This window comes from Zootoca vivipara, chromosome 5, assembly GCF_965207765.1.
Source record: "Zootoca vivipara chromosome 5, rZooViv2.hap1.1, whole genome shotgun sequence".
Classification (NCBI taxonomy): Eukaryota; Metazoa; Chordata; class Lepidosauria; order Squamata; family Lacertidae; genus Zootoca; species Zootoca vivipara.
In genome coordinates, this window is record NC_142588.1 from 27489103 (window position 1) to 27516346 (window position 27244).

At 41.8% G+C, this 27244-nt stretch overlaps 1 protein-coding gene across 1 annotated transcript in view; it reads right to left on the reverse strand.

Moving 5' to 3' along the window:
* The window catches only part of CDH23 (cadherin related 23), a 397278-nt gene that overhangs the window by 300616 nt on the left and 69418 nt on the right, over positions 1 to 27244 (reverse strand). The window contains exons 4-6 of the mRNA XM_060274909.2: positions 13082 to 13224; positions 8871 to 8918; positions 7346 to 7438 (exon numbers count right to left, since the gene is read on the reverse strand). Coding sequence (XP_060130892.2) covers positions 7346 to 7438; positions 8871 to 8918; positions 13082 to 13224 — 284 coding nt within the window. The remainder of the gene's footprint in view (positions 1 to 7345; positions 7439 to 8870; positions 8919 to 13081; positions 13225 to 27244) is intronic.

Sequence of the window (27244 nt, forward strand, 5' to 3'; positions counted from 1 at the left end):
TCCACTGCCGTTTCAGAGAGCTGTCCAGAGTGCCTCTCACCCTCCTTTAAGCAGCTTGCCTGGGCTGCCTAATCGCCCACACTTCTTTCTTGCTCACCTGCATGCTACTAAGAAACTGAAATAATTCCAAACATGGATATGGATATGGATATGGATATGGAAACACCGTTTGCATAGCCATAGACCTTAAGGAATTCTTTAACAAATTAATGTTTAGGTGGTACTTAACAGCAGGGAGATGTAAGCTGAATTTATGCTAACACAAGGGATAAATGTTAGGAGATATGATGCACATTTCATTGTGCATTTCTATATTTGGGCCTCCCCAAAATCAGAAATAGCGGGGTGGGGCTGATAATGAATGAAATTAAAACAATTTCTGGTTATGAGCTACCAACAGATCTTTTAATAATTATGGTAAAATGCATGAATGATGTAAACTTCTGGATGACAAGCAAATGGTTACTGAAAATTCTGATAAGGTTCATGGAGCGGAACATTATCAGCTCTGACCTATTATGGTTAACATACTTCCTTGTTAACCTGGTTTCTCTTTAGCTTCCACCATTGCTTGGGTGTTGGGTGTTCATATATGCAATCAGGCTGAATTCCTAATGGATATACATATCTTTTAGGTCCCAAGTTCAAACTCATTTGGGGTTTGAGTCCCAACACCTGGCCCACCATTTCTTATTTGCATCTGGTTTCTGACTGCATGTGATTGTTCTCTCAGATCTGCTTGGACTGTCTTTCCAGGCTACCACAATTTCATCTTGTCTGGCTTGTCTGACTCTGTTCATCTTACTTGTGTTTCTCAGGATGAATGCCTGACACTGCCATACACTTTTGCCCCGACTATGCCAGACACACAATCTGTGTTTCCTGCTCCTCCATCATGCAACTGTCCAAGTACCGGTCATAAAATCTCCCTTCCTTCTCTCACAAAGTGAGTGCCTCTCCCAGTCCTAAACAATTTGTATTCCCCAAACAAGCTCACTTGATAAAGCAGGGTTATGCATATTCTAAATCAGTATTTTAGGAGGCAAGTTTATTTTGCATTCCACTTATTCACGCTGATCTTTTTCCCAATGTTCCAGCTGCCAAACAACAGCACTAAATATGAATAGCCTTCCCCCTACCGCTCTACCCCTTTGCTTGAAGTGCTGCAACAGAGAGGATTATTCATGTCAAAGCAAAACAAAGAAAAAACTGCTTTCAGTGCCTACAAATATTACTAATTAGTAGTCTGTGCAAAGGCATCTTTGCGATACAGCTGTCTGTTCCCACCTCAGCCTCTCTACTGCTTATCCATGTTGTCTGGTATTAAAAAGGCAAGCAGGAGAAGGCTGGGGGGGGCAGAGGGAAAAGGCAGCACTATTGGATAGTGGCTTTTCTCCCGTATAAGAAAAAGCTCCACCAGATATAGGTTTGCTAAACTCTTTCACTCTAAGCAGTAGTTCTCATTCTTTTCATACACATGATCTAATGTGACCAGCAACCTGAAAATGGGACCCACTTTTCATTTTTTTTACTATAAATGAATCTGCATTTCTGATTTTCTCCCCCCCCCATGTTCCCTATGAACCCCCGTTTTTCCCTCTCTCTTTTTGCTTTCCCTTCCTTTCACTGTCTGTCTGTCCATCTGTTTTTTTTCTCTCTCTCTCTCTTTCTCATCATTAAAGGGGCAAGGGAAACTGAATCGCCTTAGAATGGCCATGACCCATGTTCGGGTTGTATAAACTGCCAGTTGGAAGACCACTTTGTGGTTCTTTTGAGTATGGAGTATAGAGTATTGTCCTCTGGGACAATGAGGCACAGTTGGGGGTGGGGCCTTTGGGTGTGTGTTTCCTTCCCTCTGTCCTTTTATGCTGGCAAAATGGTTTGCAGTCCTAGTTCACAGACAAATGTAAACCATCTGTTTGGATTAGTCTGCTTGGCTGAAACCGATCAGGATTGGAAGTTAGAAATCACTATGCAAGAGCCAAAAAAGGCACAAGCCCACGGCTTATTCTCACCATGACGAATTATAGTGGCTCAACATTTCCTTTCCCCAAAAATGCCCCTCAAAGGAAGCTATGTTATAACACATAATCATTCCACAGAGATAGGAAGGGAAATGGCTTCAGATTTTGAATCTACTGGTTCCTGTATTTTTACTGTTGCTACGATAATTGCTTTTGTTTCTGATGTTTTTGAACTGTTTTATATTTGTTTCATGGTTCTCTTTTGCAGACTATCTTGAAAATCTAGATTAACAAAATTATACAAAAACAAACAAACAAACAGGTTGGGAACACCGCTGCTGCTTGCTGGAACAGCAAAAAGCTTAAAAATAAAAGCAGGGAGTAAATGTGAAGGTGTCTATTCTGCCTGGCATTTGAAAGGGAAGCCCGTGCACCCAAATATTTGTCCAACTTTCACCATTATCACTCTGTACCCTGAAGTACCTCCTCGGGTTCATGGCCACAAAACAGAGCCTCAAAGGCTTGAAAGCACTTTTGGTTCCCATTCTATGTTGAAATGTACTCTGAATAGTTCCATAATTTGAACAGTGCAATGTTTTAAGCCTGGTGATGAAATGCAGGTGAAGCATTATGTTGGCATATTGAGACAACAAATATGGGGTTTACAATGGGGGGGGAAGGATATGGTGGTCCCATTCCAAATGTCCCCTCATCCAGTCAGTCTTAAGCAAGGAGCTTCTTATGATCTGAGTGTCAGAGAACCACTGTTCTCTCAGCCTTTGTTATCCACCCCCATCCTAGTTTGTCCAAGAAAGAGATAATAGTGTACAGGAACTTAATGACTTGCATTCATTATCCACATGTGAGATATTTGAAACTACACTGTGATATGCAGGATATGGGTTTGGCATTGTTGATCGTCTTGCTGGGGTCCACACCCAAGCAGAGGGACCGCTAGCAACCTCTGAGCATCCCTAACCCTGCTGTTTCTTCCCTTGGTGTCTCTGGCTATTCACCTGCCCAACCCTGAGCAAGTGAGCAGCAGCAAGAGTGGGGAGATGAAGCAACCCTCTCCACTTGCCTTGCCCTCTCCCTCTGCACAGGTGTGTGAACTGGGCACAAGGAGATAGGTACTGTACAAGCAAATGGGCAGTGGTGGCAGCAGTGAGATGTACCCACTCAGCATGAAGATGGTGGGCGACTTTCCCAAGGGCCTCCTCCTTAAAGCTTCAAGATGGCCCTAAACAGGACTGCTTGTGTCAGGTACTGGCCTATTTTCTACACAAATTTCCCCTAGTTGCATCATTTAAAGGATGCTAGCATTGCAATGTTAGCAGGCAAAGAGAAAAGGTCACACCTAAATAGAAACAAAGTACTTGGCAGCAAGTCATTTTAGACCTAGATAAATGTTTTTTAGAAGGACAGGTCTATACTTCAAATAATTTTGTGGTTTTTTCCCACTTTCAAGATCCCCAAATTCTGAGCTCATACAAAAAATACAGCATTTTTTACAATTGAGGTTTGGCAAGAAAACCTGTGTTGAATCAGTGCGTAAGGGTTACACGCCTTTCTCTGTGTCCAAACCACAGACTTCAAAAGCAAGACTGCTATATAACCTAGCTGCTATGAGAAGATATGTGCTGCTTCTGACTCAAAGGCAGTCTAAAAGGAACGATCCAGATAATTTATGTCATTCTAAAACAGACGAACCTAGCTTCCTGGCCAATTTTAGCACACACAAACGAAGGATCTTTACACATCTGGCAAAGGTAAGGCAAAGGATCAAAGTCTAATCTCAGCAGGATACCAAGTCATGAGCTTATTAATGAACCATTGATAATGCAATAATTTGTACTTCTAAATTACCTTAGTGCTCCCTCTTACTCCCTCTCGCTCAACAGATACATACGCTTAGCCCAGCAGAAACGGATTCTGCCCAGATCAGACTGCAAGATAGTTTACAACCCAGAAAAACTAAACTAGGGAAATCTAGTGAGAAAGTGGAAAGTATCCCTATCTCTGATTAATGGCTTAGAATTCAGGAAAAGAAAATAATTACAATGATTTTTATATAAAAAGGTAAAGGTAAAGGGACCCCTGACCATTAGGTCCAGTCGTGACCGACTCTGGGGTTGCGCGCTCATCTCGCATTATTGGCCAAGGGAGCCGGCGTATAGCTTCCAGGTCATGTGGCCAGCATGACAAAGCCGCTTCTGGCAAACCAGAGCAGCACATGGAAACGCCGTTTACCTTCCCGCTGTAGCGGTTCCTATTTATCTACTTGCATTTTGACATGCTTTCGAACTGCTAGGTTGGCAGGAGCTGGGACCAAGCAACGGGAGCTCACCCCGTCACAGGGATTCAAAGTTGATTCAAGGCAATACCAGACTTGATCTATAACCAGACCTCTTCCCTTTAGTTCAAAGTGGTAAATTGCAGTCAAGGGGAGCAATTAATCTTGGGGCTACAGCACATGCCAAGTTTTCTCCTGTGGGGCACTTTGCAGGTAGGGTGCATGGAGGCAGTTTAGTTCACAAAAGAAGCAATTAAAACCTGCCCCTCGAGGTGTTCCAGCCATAATCTAAGTGCCCGATGATTGTATTTACCATAAAAACCTTGAGAGATCCAGTCACAAAGATCTCCTGATGTCACACCTTGTTTGGCCCTTAATGTCTTTACATTCTAATGTGTTTGTAAAGTTTATGTGAAAGCTCAGTTACATTTAAAAGATCCAAAATGCATCTGCAAGGTGTCTTTTCAAATTCTTCTCAACTATATCAGTACAGCAGAAAGTTAGTGCTAGATAATCTTTTGTAAATCTTGAAGAATTTCTCAAAGGTAAGCTGAGATAAAGTACTCTAACCTTTGTAATTCTATTACAAATCTTTTTGAAATGCCTGGCGAAAATCAGTGTGACAAGCAACAGTTTCAAATTGAATCTATTCATTTGGGCATTTTGCTAAAATTGCTCAATTAAGTGTGGTTGGGTTCAAGAATACTGCTTCTTTTAATCTAGTTTACCCCATGGTCGACAGAAAAAAACACCTCATTTAAATTTAGTGTAGTTTCAGAAATCACAGAGAAGGGTGGCTGGGGAAGTAACTTGCAATTTGCTGTCAATGTTTGATAAGAGTTCTCACCTCTCTGCCACTTCATGCATTACATAATGATTTGCCCACCCCCACCTCCTGTCCAAATGTTTCCATGTAATATCCAAAGCTTCCCGAAGGAACAAACTCAGGTGAGGAAGCTCTGTACACAGAAAACAGTAACAAAAACAAGAGTACTATGGTGATCAGTGAACGTAATCCATCAGAAATGGTGATTAGCTTGCAAACTGATGAATCTCATAGTAACAGGAAATAGCTTAGAAAGTTTTCAATTATTTCAGGTTCTCATAAGTGTATCTAATTTTCCTTTTTTGTGGTTCAAAAATGAATCTTGGGAAAGTGATCCATGTCACAATGTCATGTTTCAACACCTAAAACTAAACTTTCACATACCAAATAAAAAGCTTTTTCAGTTTGATACTCAAAGAGAAAATAGCCAAGCCATCTGGATGGATCAAAAATGAACACCAAGCCACAAGTGAAAAAGATATGTTGAATGAAGGTGGATACTAATTGGTATGAATTTTTATTCAAATGTGATTGGTTGCTGAAGAATTTCAAATCCAAACTTTAAAACTTACTGGCCAGGCAAAGACTAACTAAAGGGGATGGCAAGCAAAATGTTCAGAATGCCTCAAGCAAGGAAAGGGTTGCAGAAATCAACATCAGAGGACCGTGCAAAGATGCTTAATTGTGCAGAATATGCATGCACAGAAACTAAGGGCTCATCCACATGGGAGTTTAATATGTATTTGAAGCTAGAGATATCTCAATACAGTATTTAGGGCGCTGGCCACATTATATACTTCCCGTTCAACTTGCAACCTGCACTTTTTCCACTGCAAACTCAGATTTTTCTGATCTAGGGAAAAATCTGAAAAGGGATATGAATCCAATATAAAATTGCTTGCCAGCTGACTGCAGATGCACTGAATAACATTGTGTGGGCAGGTCCTGGTGACGTTCCTGTGGTACCATGTTTTTCCTCACTCCCTAACAAGCCTGCCTATGGCTATATTTTTTACTTCCATTTCCTCTGGGAAATGCCTCCCTCCCAACTTTCTTTCTCAAAATGGGATGTTCCCCAGGTATATACATAGCCCCTGAATTAAGGGAGAACCATATAGAACTGGCTTGGTACATATTCAGGCATTTACAAATGAATAAAGGTAAAGGGACCCCTGACCATTAGGTCCAGTTGCGGACGACTCTGGGGTTGGGGCGCTCATCTCGCTTTACTGTCCAAGGGAGCCAGTGTACAGCTTCCGGGTCATGTGGCCAGCATGACTAAGCCGCTTCTGGCGAAACCAGAGCAGCGCACGGAAACACTGTTTACCTTCCTGTCAGAGTGGTACCTATTTATCTACTTGCACTTTTTGGTGTGCTTTTGAACTGCTAGGTGGGCAGGAGCTGGGACCGAGCAATCGCGGGGATTTGAACTGCCAACCTTCTGATCAGCAAGCCCTAGGGTCTGTGGTTTAACCCGCAGCGCCACCCGCATCCTTTCCAATGAATAGATTCAGCCTATTTGGCAGCAGCACTTTTCAGGACTGCAAAGGTAGCCTTGGACAACTGTCCCTCACACAGCAACATGTTCTGAGAGAACTCTGTGGGGAATACGTCTACTAGTTTTCATCTGCACCAACACAAACAGCAACCTTTCAGAAATCTTTTTCCAGCCAAGTGCCACGTGACTGACACATACACCGTCTTGCTTCCATCCTTTCAAAAACAGTGTTGGGACTAAAATCTGTCCCCTCTGAATCTCAAGCATGTTTTCCCTATACACTTTGGTTTGACAATTATTCCCACGTTTTATGGAATCATGAACTATAGTTATTGGGTGGGGGTAGGGGATATCTAGCACAAAAAGTTTCAGAACACTCATCAAACTATATTTCTCAGAAGTGAGTTCTCATTCCCTCTATCTCTGCAGATGCTTATGTAACCAAAATAGCAGCACCCACACACGAAGGGTGGTCTCCAGACCACCAGGTTTGCAGAACTGCTCAATGGCCATAAATACTTACTGACTGTTGTGGCGGATGGCATTGAAAGGAACATGGTGTAATGACAGAGAAGCAGTACAAGGTTTTTATGTACAAATGGTCCCCACAACACTGGACATACTTTTCTCTACCCACATGAAGAGAAGAAACCTTACTTCAGAGCAACTGGGAAAACAACCCAATTACAATCAACTGGAACAATTGTTTTTTCCCCTTAGGAATGGAAGCTCTTCCAAGCAAGAGAGAAAAGTAGAGTTCCTACCTCAGGGATCCGGACACTATATGGCTGATTGTGAAACCTTGGTGCATTATCGTTCACATCTCCCACTTGGATATTCACAGACCCCTTGATCACCTGCAAGCCAAACGATTAGAACAGATTTTAGTTATTCATATTGGTGGCATTTCCCCCCTACAGTCGCATGATATGCAGAACTGTAAGGCCTTTCAGATATTGCTGTTATTAGCAACTTAGAACCCATAAAGGAAACCCTATAGCCATTCACTGCAGAGGATTTGGGTTTCATTGGGGAAATGGGTGTTCGTTCTAAGCCCATTTCTTCTTCAATTCAAGATCCTTTCAGCGGTCAATTTGAGATGGGCCATATTTTATGGCTGAAATAATTTTTGTGGAGAGGGCTATGGTTTGAGCTCAGAGGGCAGGAACTCAGGATTGGGGTTGTGAATTTGGGGTGGGGAATTGGACAATCTATGCCATCTTCCACTATTTGTATCTCTCTTTGCTCCTGAGCCTGCTGCACACATGTATCCCTTTTGGAACATCTAGGAGGCGGTTTTGTTTGTTCCCCATTTAATTTGAAGAACTCAAGGAAAACAACAACAGAATAACAAAAGTATCCTATACAATTAAATACAGTAAGATAAATGCACAATCAATGAGTCCAATCTAAATTATGAACAGTCAATAATGCTTTTAAAAACAAAAACAAAGATCAGACAAGGCACGGTGAAAACCCAAAATGCTTGCTTTGAAAGGTGTTCCTTATTTCATTAATTGAAAATATCCCTGATGAAAGGAAATACTTTACCCACTTTTCCTGTAGCTATGCTATCAGAAAACAGTTCTTTAACAAGTGAATAGTCAAAATGTGAGTCAGAACAGCACGAATGAAGGAATATAAGTTTCACATCTGACTATTTACACATGACCAGAATATTGAACATTTACAATTTTCTGAAACATAATGAGACGCTTCTGTTTCAACCATTTTTCGAGCTGCTTCTCTACAAGCATTGAGGGTGGGTTATTGTTTTGCTTTGTGCTTATTTTTTATTATGTAGTTTGTGTTTTTATTTTGTATTTTTATGCTGTGAGCAGCTCTGAGATCTTCGGATGAAGGGAAGTATACAAATATAATAATAAAATAAAATAAAAATGAGCCTTTTCAGAAATGGCCATAAAAATGATCTCCTTGAGGTCTTCTAATCTGTCAGTTCTCCCTTCACACTTACACATTTGGGAAACAACATTCCTGTGGAGGGGGAAAAAAGTGTACTCATATGTAGCAAAAAATAAACAAACCCACTGAAGTTTTACTTTTATGTAAAAAGATGAGGGAACAGATGGGTATATTTCCACACCATTTCATACATTGCCGTGTACTTCCCTTGCTACAAGCGTACAGTGCCCTTATGTCCCTAAGGAGGAATCCTTCAGGAACAGGGAGGGACAGCGGCAGCTTTAATCTCCTCCCTACAGAGCACACAATCGAAATCAGCTCTATGCTTCTCTCCATTTTATAACATGGAACAAATGTCACACTTACCCCTTGGCTGTCGCTGACAGAAAATTCAACTGTGAATTCTGACTTAGTCTGGAACGAGAAGAAAAAGATTTAATTAGAGATGCCACAATGGTAATCTGTTGATAGAAGGCTTTGGATTTGAGCCGAATATAATTACATGCTTTTGCGACCTGGAAGAAGATGAAGAAACACCCCGGGAATAACTGTTAAAAAAAATCATCACAAAACTGCAATACTCATATAGTCTTCAAAGAATATGGAGGGGGGTTGGAGTGAGTGACCTAATGGCAGGCAAGTCTTGATGGAACTTGACTTGCATCCTTCACTTGCAGCAAAGAATTCTAATCCAAGGGTTGGACAAGATAGCCATGAAAACCAGAGAGTGCACAGATGAGAGCGACTCAACTTTCTTAACTGCAGACTCCGCCCACCATCTTTTATGTAACAGTTCATATTAGTACTACTGTTTGCACTGAGAGCTGTGGGAAAAAAGAGCATGCATGTTTCATCCAAGAATGTTCCAGCATGCAATAATAAAATTAGAATTATTATTATAACACCCCACCCACCTGGCTGGGTTTCCCCAACCACTCTGGAAGAGAAAGGACTAGCAGCATTTATCTTTTTTAAAAAAATAACTTTTATTGATAAATACAATACACACAAACACAAAACAAACTTATTATTCATATGTACATACAACTCCTTAATTCCTATGAAAGAAAACAATTAAACATGCGTTAACCCAAATCTCAACTTAAATTACATAAAAAACTAAACATAAAAAGATAAATGTTGACTTCCCTCCACCTATGTGTGGCTTCCTTTGTTTCTTTTCTTCTTTTTGCTGTGTTAACAATATTGCATATTGATATATTTATACCAGAACAATGCTTTTTCGTGTATTCCTTCACGCAAGTCCACTCCTCTATCAGTTTTTTATCTGATTGGCCTCTCATTACTGCTGTAAGTCTTGCTGATTCTATGTATTCACAAAATCTTATTTCCCATTCTCTTATTGAGGGAGTTTTTTCTCCCTTCCATTTTTTTGCTATAATCATTCTAGCCGCAGCAGTTGCATATAAGAATTTTTTTCCTAGCGGCAGGAATGTCAGTCTATATAATTCCCAAGAAAAACGCCTCTGGTTTTTTTGTTACATATTATAAGCATTTTTTTAAAGTTCCTCTTGGATGTCACTCCAAAACTGTTTAATATACACACACTCCCACCACATATGATACATTGTTCCTATCTCTGTTTTGCACCTCCAGCACAAATTAGATTTTGATTTATAAATTTTCGCCAATTTGACCGGGGTTAAATACCATTGGTGTATCATTTTCATTTTCTCTGATTTTGAAGCAAGCTGTGAATTTGATGTCATATTTCGATAATTTCTCTAATTGAATCATGTGGCCTATATCTCTGGCCCACTTAATCATAACTTCCTTCACCTCTTCATCTTTTAATTCCCATTCTAATAACAGGTTGTACATTTTAGATGATATCCTTTTGGGATTTTTTAAATAACTAATAACTTTAATAACTAATAACTTTATTAATACCATCTTTCAAAACATTCTTTAATCTGGTGGCTAATATTTGTGCGTATATTTTATAATCATTATTAAGTAGCAATATTGGTCTATAGTTATTTATTTTTCCCTTGTTTTGGTATCACTACTATATGCACTTGCTGCCATGTCTTAGGAATTTTCCTCTTGCCCCTCCTTTGCTACAAGGGGAGCAAAGCTTCCACTTTGTGAGCTGGTGGATCATGCTCCACATGCAGGCTTCCTTGGGATCTGTTTGGTCATTGTGAGAAAATGTTGGACTTGGTGGAGCTTTGGTCTGATTCAGCAGGACTCTTCTTATGTTCACGTTTCATATGTGACAGACCATGGTTTACCATCATATGTGACAGACCATGGTTTACCACATTCTAACAAAACAGCAAACCAGAGTTTCCCACAAATAAGATAAAGCTTCTAATTCCCTCTGCTCACGCAAAGATGAGGGCGTATATAAGCCTGCAGCTCATTCTTGTAGCAACAGTCAGTGGCTTGACTCAACTTAGTCCTATACAGTATGTAGGACTAATAGCTCAATTGAAAGGAATTGATTTAACAAGAGTCTGGAATTGCTGTATGTGAACTACTAGATTTCTAACTCAGGCTTTGCGTCAGTGAGTAATTTGAATCTACACTGCCAAGACCTGCATCCCCCCCACCTCTTTTTTGCACAATAACTGTTTATTTGGGGGGGAGGGAGGGGGTGTTAGGACAATTTACCAAAACACGGCTGTCCTCCCATGAACACTCGGCTAATGTGATCTGAGAAGGGCCTACATGGAATTTAGCTTCTGCCTCAAGGCAATGCCTGCAGCCAGCCTATGAAAGCCAAATGCCAAGGATAAAAGAGACGTCATCCATTTGTCTCAGGGAAGAGACAATGTCATTCCTTCCATGATTTCTCTCTCTCACACACACCTGTCTTTCCCCCACCCCTCCGCACAGTGTAACAAAGAAGGGGTAAAAGTGGTGAAAGATACCTAAAGGGAGAATGTTGTGGAACATGAAAATGACAGGCAAGGATAGAGATTAGCCAAGCGGACAGAGTAGACTTCAGGCAAAGCTCTATCCTACAGCATACACCTTGCTATTTTAGCTAGCACATTCCCTCCCCATTTATGTTGTATTGGGGATCCCGTTCATTTGTGCAATCTTTTCTGCCCCTCTCAAATTATTCAACTATTTTCTATACACTGCATAATTATCTCCCAGAAGAAGGTATGTGAAGTGTGTTAAGACACTTGGAATGCACTATTCCAAAGTGGGAAGTTTTTCTCTTTTTTTTCCTCCTAGCTATTTCCAGCTATTTCTTAATATGCATTATTTATTAATTCTGCCTACCTGAACACTTCATTGAAAAAAACGACTGCCATTTCCCCCTAAAGGTGCTTTGGGTACATGGTGGTAATTTTAAAATATTAAGAACGAGCAGCAATGGCATTCCTTCCTAGAAGTGGCTTGACTTCCTCTTTCAAATATTGCACAGAAATTGTGTACCTTCTGCTCTTTTGGCGACCATGAGGCATGGCGATTAAATGAGGAGAGAAACAGCAAAGAGGCAATTAAGTAATAATCCTCAATGGACTGAGCAAATATTTAAAGCCAGGTTGCTCAAATATGCAGGTACCCCAGCTCAAATGACAGCATGCAGAACAGAGGCACCCTGAACATCCACCCACCTCAATTATGCTCTCCCTGACCAATTCTCCCCTCCTTAACTCAATATAAGATTGTCATATCTGTGCCTCTGATTCTCGTGGCTTTGCTGTGCTGGTTGTCTTTAGCAACCTGAGGTCATGACCTTAGGATACAAAACCTCCAGAAATGGTTGTACGGAGGAAAAAAGCAGCCAACAGCAGCAACATATAAGGCCTGGGATGTGGACACTTCCTAGTATGGCTACCTCAATATTGCTATCCTCGGGCCTTTTTTTCAGCCAGAACGCACAGGAGCACAATTCCAGCATCTCTCAGGTGGATGCCATTGCGGCACAACGCTCCCGCCTGCCTGCCAGGATCCAATAGGGAAGAGCTTCCTGCCTTGAAAATGGAGCCACCCGCTTGGCCAATTGCAAGTGGGCAAGGAGGCAGTTTGTGCATATCCGGTTTCTGAATTTCCCTCCTCTCTCCCCGTCAACTCCTCCGGAGGCTCTTTCCCTAACTCATTCCTGCATCCTTCTTAGGAAGATTGGTGAGTTATAAATTTTAGGGGGACCCCCCCAAACCCTAGAAATTAATAAATGGTAGGATTATAATACCATATAACACCGGTCCTAAAGCATCTACATGTTGGTGCTGACCTTTAAAGCCCTAAATGGCTTTGGCCCAGTATACCTGAAGGAGCATGTCCACCCCCATCATTCAGTCCAGACATAGAGATCCACCTCTGAGGATCTTCTGGCGATTCCCTCACTGAGAGAAGTGAGGTTGCAGGGAACCAGACAGAGGGTCTTCTCGGTAGTAGTGCCCGCCCTGTGGAATGCCCTCCCATCAGATGTCAAGGAAATAACAAACTATCTGATGTTTAGAAGGCATCTGAAGGCATGTTTGTTTGTTTGTTTGTTTGTGTGTATCACATATTTTCTCCCTTTCTGTCACTGAATACAAACACACTGCAGTCTTGATACACAGTAATATTTAGTGCTAAACAGCACTCATTACCTCTCTATCTAACGGTTGCCTAAGCCACACAACTCCAGTCAGGCTTTCCACAGCAAAGAATCGGCTTGCTTCCTCTCCAACAACTCCAAACACAAGAGGGTCATTGTCTAGATCACGGGCAAGCAGCTGTGTCACCGATGAACCTACAAGGACACAAGAGAAACAAAAGCTGGTGAGAAAGGTGTGGTGAGAGAATCTGTAGTCAGAGGGCCTGCTCAAGGTGGGCTGTGCCTGCCTCAGATTCTGTTCATGGGAATTTTGAGCAGGGTACTAGCATTATTGAGCACCCCTCAATTAGGGTTGCCAGACTCAATAGTGGACAGGACTTTAATTGTCCTGCTCTCTTTTGAGTCTGGAAACCTTAAAGAGAAACCAGCAGACCCTTTGCTTGGAAATTAAACAAAGGGTCTGCTGGTTTCTCTTTAAGGTTTCCAGACTCAAAAGTGAGCAGGGTAATTAAAGGCACAGAAGTTCTGTCCACTATTGAGTCCGGCAACCCTACCCTCAATTCAAATTTTCACCCTATCCCTAGTAATGAACCATTTTTCAGTGTCCTGTTTTTGCAGTCCTTCCCCCACACTGCTTTTCCATCAGTAATCAACTTTATAACCACCCCCACCTGGAGTTTGCATTTTGCTTGAATTTTTTTTTTAACCACAAGACTTTTGGTAGTCTTCAGCCATCATCTCTGAGCTGGGGGAAGACTGCGTTTTACAAGGGTGCCATGGGACACCATTTCTCAGCTTATTTCCACCCAACAACAGCCTTAAGGCACCACTCAAGAGATTCCAGTACTGTTAAGCTCCCCTTCTGAAGCCCTGTGCTACAAAACCACCTGAGCAGGAGGTGAGTCTTGTAAGCAAAGCAATCTCTAGTGGGACAGCTTCACAAGCACTATTTCACAAATTCTGTCCTTATGTGTATATGTGAATGCAATCAACATGTGCTTGCAAATGTAGTACTTAGGCACACTCATGAAAGCACAAGGATTTGCTTCAAGTCTCTTTCAAATAGAAAATCCAGGTTTACTGCCAATGTAATATATGAAGCAGCCTTTAATCCTGCACTATAAAACTGATTTTTTTCCCTCCTACTGTACCTCGCTGTCACTCTTTTACCTCCAGTATCTATGAAAATAAGCTCTTGTCATCATAAATTTGCTAGACTTGAAAATGCCGCTGGGCATCTTTTTTCTTGCCCTTGGCTAATCATCTAGTTCGCCCCACCCCAATAAAGCAATTGCTGGATTTTGAAAACTCGCTATCCAGCTTCTAACATTGTTATTTCCTATTCTATGAAAGATTTTTCAAGCAATTTGGGCTTTCTCTATGGCAAACTCCTACAAATTTTTTAAAAACCGTTTCCTTTCGTGAAGTTAACCTTGCTCTGCTGAGTCGGCACTTTGTGAAGAAACTGCACTTTTTTTGACAGAAAGGAATTGCTACACATGGTAAAGCTAAATTAGCTCAGAACTGAGGCAGACCCTCCAGCTGAGCCAATCTCAGGAAAGTTGAAAGGCATACATGCATCTTCTTGCGTAAAATATATATATATGGGCATGCAAGACTTTCGGCAGCAGAACACAGAGATAGCATCAGCCTCAGACCAATACACACACACCCCCTCTAATTCAGAAGCATTTGCACACTCCACTCACTGGGTCCTGTATTTTCATAAAATTTAATTTGGGGGTAGAAATTATGTACAAGCATCTTTTTCTTGGGGCTGTATCACAACCAAGAATGCATATGGTTTTCAGGACCACACTTAAAAACAAGGTAGCACCAAAATATTGGTAAGCAGCATGAGGTTGCAAGAGAAGGATGCCACAAAAATGGGGGGAAGGGCTGGGATTCCACACTCTTTGCATATTAGCGATACATTAAAATGACAGTTTTAGTGTTACGTGAATGAGTCTGAAATTTGGGCACTCCCTTCTCCTCCCCTTAGTGTCACCATGAGGCAATGGGAAGCATTTGCTTCTGTTTTCAACTAACCTCAACACTATGCCCAAGCAGGGACAAAAGTGTGATTGGTTTTAACTACGGTTTTCCGAAGAAGCCAACTTCAAACAGCAGTTTTCAATCTTGGTTTGTTCAGACAAACCATAGTTAAAACTAACTGCAGTTGATCCCAGTTCTAGCATAATATAAAACGGCAGGAAACTGATGTTTCCAGTCCCCTCCTTGTGACCAGAGAGGTGAAGGGAGGCATGGTGGAGAGGGGCAAGTTTGCACACACCATTTAAACTATGGCTTGGCACTGCTTCCAAACACAGTCAATGTGGACTGTCATCCAAATTAATCCCATTCCATCTTCACAACAGGACTTTTTAAATGTGCATTCTTACGGTAAGTCTCCTGCACACTTCATGCCTAGACTGCACACATTAGGTTTTTCTCACACAGGTACTCTGAAAATGCGATACTCATGCTTGGATTTTTGGTGGACCTAGAGCACTCATATTGGGCAAGGTGGGTGGCTGCAATTCCACTCTTTTACCAAGTATAGCTGTACCAAGTATCAGAAGCAGCCCACTATTTTCAGCATTAAATCACCAGACTCAATTATACTGTGCTTAATTATAACTTGAATCCAGGAGGAAGAATTATGCAGTGCAGCTCAAGTCACAGAAAGATACTGTATTATTAACACTTTGTTCAGACACTGGATTCCTCTCTCCCCGAGAATTAGAGAACTACCAAACTGAGAAATGCTGTGGCTATTTGAATTTTCTGGCTTTGATACTGTAGGACCAGGGAAGAGCTGTGTTGTATCAATGCAAGATCTCAGAGGCTCACTTCTCCTTCCAATGAGGGGATGGAGAAATGATTGTGCAAAACCAAGATAGCTTACCCCCAATCTTTGCCAAAGGGTGATCCCTGGAAAAACCATCAACTTGCAGGATCATACTAAAGGACCATATGTTAGCCACCCATTCCCTAACAGCAGCAATAAGGCGCAATAGGAAACATGAGTGTTGCTATCTAATACATATCTTAAGTTCTGGAAGAGTCCTCTACACTGTAGAATCTGTGCACAATGGAGATGGGGTTAAGTGTAGACAGTCTTGTGGAACAATTATAGTAAAAACAGAGCATCCTAAGGCTCAGAAACAGAACACCTGTGGATAATAAAAGGATGCCAAGTCTACACCACCATCAGCTGTCACCAAACCTGTAATTCTATCACTTTTTATCCATTCATCAACAATTACCCACTGCCAGAAATCATCATTTTTTTAAGCATTAAAAAGAAACCAGCACAGCACTCAAACATAATTGCAAGTGACTTCTCCTGAAATAATTCATTTAAAAGTGCACTTTTTGTAACTTTAAGAAGAGAATGTTGTCTATTTCTTATTTGCGTCAGAAACCACAGGCTTTCGTTTTTTGCTCCTTCTCTTCCCCAAAGGCAGAGACATATTCTTCATGGCAATAAAAATGTGTTTGCATCTGATTTCCAATATCCCAGTTGCCGAGATCTTACAATTCAGGACCAGACACAAGACATAATTATGCCATGAGCTTTCGATGAGTCAACTGAGCTTTGTCCAATTTTAATATCTTCTAAACAGTCATAGGAATAAGGCCAACAAAACATTCAGATAAGTGTGGATGGATATAATCAGATTTGGAATGAAGCATCACCAAAAGGCTGTGTCTGCCTACAATTTGTCTAATAAATATGCTCCCGTGTGATTTAATTACTGAGAATTAATGATTCATTTTCCCCAGGTGTTCTCAGTTTCACTAAAAAGAATGCAGTTATGAGATCACACAACTATGGAAGAACTACGAGGGAACTTTGCCACAATGAAACCACTGTGATAGGACATTGGTTTTGTGAATCGAGGTAGCTGCTTCCATCCACTAGTGTACTGGGGCTATGAAGGCAGAGGTTTATCAAACACAGTTCGGATCCTGATCACATGGAAACCTTGAGCATGACAAAGAACCTAGTGCAGGACCTAACTATATAGGTTGTAAGCCTCGGGCAAGACTTTTGCTGTAAGTACACATGGAGTCTCTCTTCCATCATCACTTTTGTGTGATTCTTCTGCTCAGAAACAGGAGAGAGCAAAATAAAAATAAAGAGGGCCAGATATCAACCGAGGCAACAAAGCATTTGTGGAAAGGAGCAGCAGTACCATAATAGGCCCATAGCTAGGAGCTCAGGATAGGTGGATTAACGATAGAGGCCCCTAAAGACAGGGTTTATGGGGTGCGGGGAGGGTTACTGAAAGAAACCACCTAGGGAGAGTTGTTTTTTGTTTACAATGCTGGAAAGGCCAAGAATGAAGCCAACACTGGATAGTGTAGAGCAGGATTGAGCAGAACATAAACCATGACCGAATGGTAGACCTCTATAGTGGATAAGCAAGGATTCTGACTCCCAATTGTAAAACAGCAGCAGCAGCAACAACAAAAAAGCTTTGTTTTTCATTCTAAATTAGGCTGCCCAGATGAAGAAAGCATGGAATGGCAAAACAAGTTAAAGGGATAAATGTCTGCTGTTTACACCTTCACTTGTACCACAGTATTCCAAATGTGTTTGACCAAACATGAGTTTAACCAAACTGTGGGAGGCAGTGGAAGACAGGAGTGCCTGGTGTGCTATGGTCCATGGGGTCACGAAGAGTCGGACACGACTAAACGACTAAACAGCAACAGCATTCCAAATGTGAGTTGCAATATAGATTTCCAGGAAAGCATTATGATTTTGACAGTTCTATTTTCAAATTTATTTTCAATATGTTGTGTGTACTAGGAGCTGCAGCCACGAGCATACATGCCTAGGGGAGCTGCAGCCAATCCTAAACTAGATATACTTGTATTGTATAATACGTGTTACCAAAATATATTGCATTGATGTATTTTTTAACATGAAAACACGGCAAACGTTTCAAAATTGCACGTTAAAAGCGTATTTTGTGAAACAACTACCCAAAACAAACCCCTGCAATGGAAATGTGGCTTTTGTGATTGCATAGGACTGAAGAATCACAAACCTTTGCATATGATTTTCAAACAGATGAAGCTTTCAATAAAGAGATTTACAAAAGAAGAGAAGCAACAAAAGGCAAACGAAAGACAGCAGGTACTTTGATTTCATTGCTGTCAAAGAGAAAACCTCTCTCTCTCTCTCTCTCTTCCCTGCAGGCACTCAAAAAGGTGGAGGCGGAATCATGAAGTGCAAAGATGAAATGGCTAAAAATGCATAGCATGGTTTGCTTATCAAAGCTAGGGAAACCCTGTGGAATTCCAGCCCAAGGTCAAACCATGTGACACACATAAAGCCCCTCCATTGCCAGAGGCCATTTCTCAGCCCAGGGAAAGGCATGAGTGGAGCTGGGTGTGAAAAATGGAAGCTCCCCCCCCCCCCATACCCATATCCGTGGGATAGAAAGATCAGGGAAGGTTACAACTCACTGGAGACAAATGCTCCAAACATCGCTTGCATCTAACGTGTTGAATTTGATGATTTTCCTATGTGCAGAAATCTTATATTACAAAGGGTTGTTGTGATGCTGTTTTTTGTTCTTGGTATTCTTGACTTCAGAAAGGCGATGAACTACACTTTCAAGACTAAAAACAAACAAACCACTAACCCCCTCCCCCCACTAATTTAGCTGAGTAAATCCAATACAGTAAAACAATCTACAACTGAAAAGCTTTCTCAAACAGGAAGGTTTTCACAAACTTATGGGAGGCCATTAAAGAAGGGACAAGACATAGGCACTTTTGGAACACAACTGACTTTTTCAGTGGATTGAGGAAAGATTGTGAAATATGGAGAAGGAAGCCTTGAAACAGTGTTGGGGGAAATGTTTTCTGCATGGTTCATAGCCAGGTGCAAAGCAACGCCATAAAGATGAGCAAGAGCAAAATGGCAAGGACGGCAGAAGATCAGGGCAGCAAATGGAGATCGCCCCAACTTTCAACACTTTAAAAAGATGGTGATGTAACGCTAGTAACTGTACATTGGTACTAGAGGGCATCCTGACCTAAAAAGAGAGAACATCACTGGGATGCAGCAATGAAGTTCCCTTAGGAATGTTGGAAGCTGCCTGGCTTTGACATTCAACCAGTTTTAGCATTCAAGTTGCCACAATAAATAACGATGATACATACAAAGAAGAAGAAGAAGATCTTATCTGATAATTTCTATTTAAAGAAGGAAAAGAATGGGAATTGAGGGCAGTGACTTGGGGCATATCCCCAAGGGTAAAATTGTTTTAATAGCTATTCCCTCTTCCCAAGGAATCCTGCTAACAGAATTCTCGCACCTTGCTACATTAAAGTTCCCATGATTCTTTAAGGCAAACCATGGCAGTCAAAACCGAGTATAAAAGCAAGACCCATTTGCAATGCAGATTAAGGCCTCAGAATAATTACTTATTACTGTTCCTAAATGTGCCAAAGCCTTACGTGACCGTGTGATTTCCTTGTGGTTGCATCTCTATTTTCTCATCTGAAACATAATGCTATTAATATTGTCCTCCCTCCGTGAGGTATTGTGAAGTTCAATTCATTAATATTTGTCGAGCACATGAGATTGCTGAATTTAAGTTGCTGATTTAGTGATTATTTGGTGATTCATTAAAAGGAGATGAATAACCTCTTACACGAGCCACACAAAGACTGAATGCTGTATTAAAGCGTTTTTGCTTTGCTAAATTAGGGACAGGAAGTGTAGGCTATTTCCTTAACTAGGGTTGCATGAATAAATAGAAAAACAACTAAATATTAATAATGAAATTAAGGGGTCCTTATTCTTCCCTTCATCAAAACCTTGTTACAAAACAAATTCAGAATCATTGCCATGCCAGACCTGTATTCTGGAGCTGGCTGCCTCCAGTAATGTGTGAAAAGGGGTGTGTGGCTGAGACAAGGCACAATCTGATATCAACAGTGCCAGGCGGAAGAAACAAGCAGCCTCAAGTGTGTCTTCCTTGTCAGGGTCTCTGAGGTCAGTAGCTTCAACTGCAGCCTGCCCTTACAACAAGCAGAATGTACTGTACTGTTCTATACAGCAGCAAGGAAAAGGCAGAAAGCCAGGCTTCTGCAAGGTGTGACCAGAAAGTTTGGTGAACAGTCACAGAAATCGGACAGCAAGAAATATTCGAACATACAATCGGCATCAGAAACCCACGAAATGCTCACAAATGTGTACAAAGACGAAGCTGTAACTTGAAAGACAGTGTGTGAGTGGTTTAAGCATTTCCGTGAAGGGCGGCAAACCATCGAAGATGACCCTCAGTCTGGCAGGCTGCCTATAAGCAGAACAGCAGCAAATGTCGACAGAGTTTGTGAGTTATTGATGCGGGGTCCGTGTTTGTCCATCCAAATGATGGCAGAAGAATTGCATATTCTGTGTGAAATCATTACTGAGGTTACTGAGTTGTCCCATCCTCCATATTCTCCCGATCTCGTCCCTCCAGATTTCTTTCTTTTTCCAAAACTGAAATCTGCACTGAAAGGGCACAGATTTTCCAACATTTCACACATCCAAGCTCCTGTGATGAGGAAACTGAAAGCAGTACAAAAAGAGGTCTTCTCCAGAAGTTTCCAACAGTTCTATGAATGTTGTCAACACTGCATTGTATCAGAGGGGGCCTACTTTGAAGGCTTGTAAGGCATGTATGTTTGAATATTTCTCGCTGTTCAATTTCTGTGACCATTCACCGAACTTTCCGGTCACACCTTGTAGTAATGCTGGGGCCGGACAAACCTGGGGGTTCATACTGCCTGCCAATCACGAAGTCTGGCCATGTACACTCCTATTTCCTTCCATATATGAAGGCTTTGAGGATTGATCATATAGGCTAGAGTTGCTCTTCAAATTAGTTAGTCCTCAGCAGTTCTGCTAGTACTGACCTGTTCAGGCAGTAATGTTCAAGGCAGAGCCCCATACAGAAACACAAAACCCTGTCATGATTGGTTAGTGCTTGTTTGATTCATTAAAAGGAGAGAGAGGTGCAGATACACAAAGCTCTTAGATCAGAATGTCCTGCTTTTAACTGTGGGTGTGTCTTGGTGGATGGGGGAGTCGTGAATACTGTACTCAGAAGAGAGTGTGGCATTTTGCATATATTTCACATATACTCCAAGTTATCTTTCACATGTTCCAAGTCCCGGTTCCTTTGAGAACCTGTACAAATTATAGTTGAGACCCAATAGTTGGTGTCATCTAATCAAAATGAGTATAGCTACACCCTGAGTAGATAGCCACATGGATAAAGAGGGAGAGAGAAAGAAGCATCCTTCCTCTCCTGTGCTTGACACTATTGGGGAACAAATCACAAAATGTCAACAGAGTCAGTAGAAAGACTGTAAAACATGGACAAATGATCTTCTCACACTGTAAAGTTATAGGCTCCATTTGTTTTCTCTCAGGAGTCAGACAGGGCAGTTAAGGGTCCTGATTTCTTTAGATAATCTCAATTTATCTTGTCTCCCTTTGCTCACTCTGTTTCGATCACAGTTTCTCTCTCACACACAAACATGCATTCTTACATTCTCTGGTACTGTACTTGAACTTAGTATGACCTTAGTATATTTGTATGCCACTTCCCCTTCCTAGTCCATTATACATACCTCCTGTCTAATGGCCTTGTTTTCATCCCAAAAGCTGAAATTTCTAACATAGCAAATACCAATTATGACACTGAACTGGGCATATCAGCCTATAAAAGTTGACAAGTTTCTCTCAGCATTCCTCCTGGAAACCTAGTCTTTTCAGAGGCCTTTAAAGAAGACATTGATGGATAATGTCTCCATAATCCTTTATTTCTTTCACACAAAATCAGAGAGCAGATAGGAAATCCTTCATCTTACTTGGGGGGGGGGGAGGAGGAGGGGGAAATCAAAGAGCCACTGGGGTACTGTTGTTATTCCATTTATACATAAGGGAAACTGAGACCCAGAAATGTTGATATAACCAATATTGATTTGTATAAGATAATTATATCCAGCATTTCTCTATAAAATAGCATTTGTGGCATCTAATATTTAAAACTCCCAATTAAAACAGTTAAAAAGTGGGGGGGGGAGAGACAGAGAGAGGAGAGAGAGAGAGAGAGAGAGAGAGAGAGAGAGAGAGAGAGAGAGAGAGAGAGAGAGAGAGGAGTGCAGCAGCAGCAGCAAGGAATATTTGGTAACCGGTTTTGGTGTGCTTAAACGGGTATAATTTGCTCATGGAAATGTGTTCCTGTGAACACCTTTGCTGTTTTTAAAGAAAAGGTAAATGACCCCTGATAGTTAAGTCCAGCCACAAACAACTCTGGGGTTGTGGTGTTCATCTTGCTTTACTGGCCGAGGGAGCCGATGTTTGTCCGCAGACAGTATTTCCTGGTCATGTGGCCAGCATGACTAAGCCGCTTCTGGCAAAACCAGAGCAGCGCATGGAAATGCTGTTTACCTTCCCGCCAGAGCAGTACCTATTTATCTACTTGCACTTTGACGTGCTTTTGAACTGCTAGGTTGGCAGGAGCTGGGACTGAGCAACGGGAGCTCACCCCATCGCGGGGATTCAACCTTCCGATCAGCAAGCCCTAGGCTCATGGTTTAGACCACAGCGCCACCCGCATCCCTGCTGTTTTACTCTGGACCAAATGAAGCTTTCAGAGAATTTTTAGAGGTAGCCCCATGCCCAACACATTACATTAGTCCAGTCTTGATTTAACTAAGTTATATATCATTGTGGGGGTAGGACTCAAGCCTCTCAGAGCTGAATCTAGAAACTCAGACAAACTACAAAGGCTCTTGCATAGTGTGTGCCAATCTGATCTTTGGTTTATTCCTATAGATCATGGCATCAGTACAGTTGGCAAACCTTGAGGTCCCCCATTATGAGCTATCTTTGACCCTGTCACTAACCCTCATTATAAATGTTTCCTGTAAGTTATGCTTAAATATCCTGACTTCCTAATACTAAGGGTTTTCTTGGTTTACAAAGGTATGTGCAATGTCTCTCTTAGCATTTTTACAAATCAGTTTCATTTGTTGAGACATTGGTGAGGAGAGCGGAAGGAAAGTAGATGGGGGAGGGTGTGGGGGGTCAGGTGACAATGTTTCTATTTTGCTTAATAAGTGTGGGGTTTTTTGTCAGCATTGCTTGTGTAGGTTCTCTGCTGTTCACTTGTGTTCCTTTGATGGTGAGAGATGTTGGGGTTGGCTAGGATATGGTTGTACCTTTGTGGTTGGCTGTGCTGGTCTTTGTTTTGTGTGTGAGTGGGGTGGGTGAGTGTTTGGGGTCAGGTTAACCATATTGATTCGTATGCTGTTGTTGGATTTTTCTCATTGTCTTGTTGGGCTGTGTATGTGATAAAGGGGAACCATACCGGGGTGGGGCCGTCTTCTTCTATTTGTCCCTGTGTCAGTTTCAGCTTATTGGTTAATTTTTCTAGTAAGGCTGTTTCCCATACTATTTGGTACCATTGGTCCATGCTTACTCTTGACAGGTCTTTCCAGTGTCTGGTTATGGTGCTTCTGGTTGCTGAGAGTAAGTGGGTTATGAGTTCTTTGTGATGCAGGTGGGCATTATTGTCCTGAAGATGTTTAGCAAGGCCAATTCTGGGGTAAATTCTAATGTTGGTTGGGTTATTTTAACCTATTTCTCTTATGGTTGTTGTCTAGAATAGTTGGATTTTGGGGCACTCCCACCACATGTGGAAATATGTGCCTGTTGAGATGCATCCTCTCCAGCATTTTGATGAGGTTCCTGGGCGTATTATTGCTAGTTTTCACGGTGTTAGGTACCACCTGTAGATGATTTTCAGAGTGAGATCTTTCCTTTTTGCTGATATGGATTTAAAGGGGGGGTTAGACCACATTCTGGTCCATTGGGTGGGGTCTGACTTCCTAATACTTGATGTAAAAGATCAGCACACAAAGCCTGTGTTACCAGAAAAGTTTAGTGATCACCTGCTGTAAGGAAGAATTGGGTTCTCCACAGGCAAAGGAATCTTCCTCCGAAGGTAAACTAATGATTCAGGAAGGATACAGATAACCATTTTGTCATTTCTCACTCAAATACTATTCTGTTTAGTGAAGTAAACAGAATAATAAACAGACAATGGTACAAAGTAATACTCACTCATCCAAGAAATCGTCTCCCCACTCCGTAGAGAATAGTTGGCCACTGTCATAAACTGGCAAGGCGATCGGAAGGAGGAAGAGGACCCCAGCAAGGGATGTAAGCCAGGACTGGGACACACTGGGGCAAGGAAGGAAGTATTCACAGGGTGACGAGGGGATGGAGGTCAATCCACAGGAATCAGGGCAGCAGGACCCACCACCACAGCCAAAGAGGCCTCTGTCCCCATGGACATGGTGGGCTCTGAGTTGTAGAGAGCAGTGGGAGTCATGCTCTAGGAGGCTGAGGGTTGTTAGTTCTGGGAGGAAGTGTGTGAGTCCTCAGCTGGAGTAGGCTTGGAGCAGCTGAGGGCCACCTGCCTCGTCAAGCCCAGATGCTGCAATCAGCAGGTAAAGTACAAAATGGAAGCAGAATTGAGGTGCTGTGTCTGTTCAACTATCCATGTTGATGGACCTCTACGAGACTGTGCTTCAGGGTTGACTGCTGGACTTCAGGTTTGGCTACTTGGATTGACCTTGGGCTGATTTTCCTGACCTTTGGACTTTGCTTGTATGAATTGACCCTTGTACTTTGAACTTTGGGCTTGGCCTGCTGATTTGCTGTCAGGTAGGCCAGGGGTTCAGGTTAGCAAAAAAAACTCTTTTAACCCCCAGATTTTCAATGGTCCAGTATCTCAAAAAGCTTATTTGCTACTCAACCATCTAAAAGACTAGTCCTATGTTTTGCTGGACCACAGACCAAAGAATGGGTGACAAATTTCTGTGGCCTGTTTGGTACAGAATTTTATGATGAGAGCTTACCTCTCGCAGAAAACACAGGCCTCTGACCCCTAACTTTGTTTCCCAATACGCTTCAAAATCAGGCATACCCACCTTCTGGCATTTTTCTCTTTTTTTAGTGTGAGTTAATGGCACATTCCTGTGCTTACTCTCTAGGCTTTTTGGTAGTTAGGGATTCTTTTACTCTTAAATCTAAAGAGTAAAGGTGTGTGAATGCTTAATGATCATATTGCTGCCTGAATATTTGTAACCTTGCTATCTGAAGCAACATCCATATACTCTGCCTCTCTTCACTTCTATGTAATAAATAATTTGTTCTTTATTTCTTAGTGTAACTTCATAATGGGTGCACATACCGACACCAGCAAAATATTCCTCTCAGGGTTGTGCCCTGAGTACACACGAGTACTGGACTTGCATGCAGGGTTCAGACACGCAGCTCATAACACTTGTTTCATGAATTATGACTCACTTTAGCAAAACATCTTATATCAGAGATGTTTTGGCAGGCTTCAGCAGGTAGTATATTTGCTTTCATCCACAGCACCAGGCAATTTCAAATGCTGCACATAAAAACTGTGATGGATTAATTTTGCACCCAGTTATGCATTTGAATTTACCTCTCTGTTGTCTCAATACAATGTAAATTGTACACGCAGACTTCCCACTTATGGCATTCAAAATGCCAGCGTGTCACATCTGGAACAAGTTCACCTACATAAAGACAGCGGACAGCAGGAAACACAACTTGCCACAACAGCAGCCAGAAAAGAAAGCACGTGCTTTAATGAAGAGAAAGTTGTTTCTCCACTTTCTGAATAAGAACTCATAATAATAAAAGTGGAAAAATAAGTAAGGAAACACAACTTTATAATTGGTGCAGCTATCTTCTCTTACACTTACACATTCCCTAAGAGCAGGGGCGAAGGAAAGCTCTCCGGCAGTCGGTACGGGGTGAACCGCCTCAGGCGCATGTGTGACGCTGCTACATACTGTGCATGTGCGGCAGTGCCGATACCAATGGCGCTGCTTGAGCACTGTACAGACAGGGGCGGGTCCTCCGCTCGCGGCTGCAGCACTGGCGGAGGGATTCTCCGCTTGCGGTGGCAGCGGTGGGATCCCACGGGGTGCCTTCTTGTCACCCCCCCTGAAAGATGGCACCCGGGGTGAGCCACCCCCTGCCCCCTTCCTCTGCCACTGCCCAAGAGTTGTTTAATACTAATATCTATGCTGCCTTCGGCTTACAGTTGATTCTCTTATTTTTATATAGCATTGCTGATTTTCTTTCCAATTCCTTTAACCCAACCTTTGAATTCATTGGATTTGATCCATTCCTCCTTTATTACGTCTCTACAAGCAAAACCCAAAATAAATTTTTCCATGGTTTTCGGTTCAGTTCCATGTTTCAGTGAAATGTGTACGCTCCATAGTTGGAGATCACCACACCAGATAAGACTCATTGGAAAAAATAATTTTCTTGACAAACAAATGGACTGTGTGCGTGTTTTGGAATACAGAGATTACACTTTAGCATTTCTGCATCCGGTCTAGACCCTTCCTTTGATTTCATTCCATTGATTTCACCACTTGACATTAATGGCACCCAACATATATGCTTATTGCTTTTTGGTTACTTCCCATTTTAAACAGTTGACCTTTGCTAACATTTAAATAATATTCAGCAAGCTCAGTATTAAAGTGTTGTCTGGGATAGTTTCCTTCAAAGCAATTATTTCTTGTTCTTGCATGTTTTTTGCAAGGTTTTCACAGCTGAGGTACAAGTATGTTATGGACAAAATGTGGGGCATTTCACTGGTACAAAAGTGTAAGCTGGTCTTTCTTCACCAAAATCTTCCTCCACACCAGATGCTGTATTCTGGTACCACATAAACAGATGTGCACACAAATGAGTGAAGCGAAGTGAAATAGGGGCAGGGAAGGCTATATAGAAAAACTGCAAATGAGCAACAATTGCTGAAGTAGGCAAATATTCTCATTTATTAGGGCTGCCATATGTCCAGATTTCCAAAATATGGCTCTTTGTCCTGGATCTTAGGCAAATCTCTCTCAAAAAAAGCTCAAAAAAACTTTCGGGGTGTCCTGGTTTTTACTTTTTGAAATATGGCAACACTATATTTATATCCCATCCCAGAATAAAACATCAAACATTAAAAACTTCCTGATACAGGACTGCCTTCAGATGCCTTCTAAAAGTTGTATATTTATCTCCTTGGCATCTTGATGAGAGGGCGTTCCACACGGTGGGCACCACCACTGAAAAGAC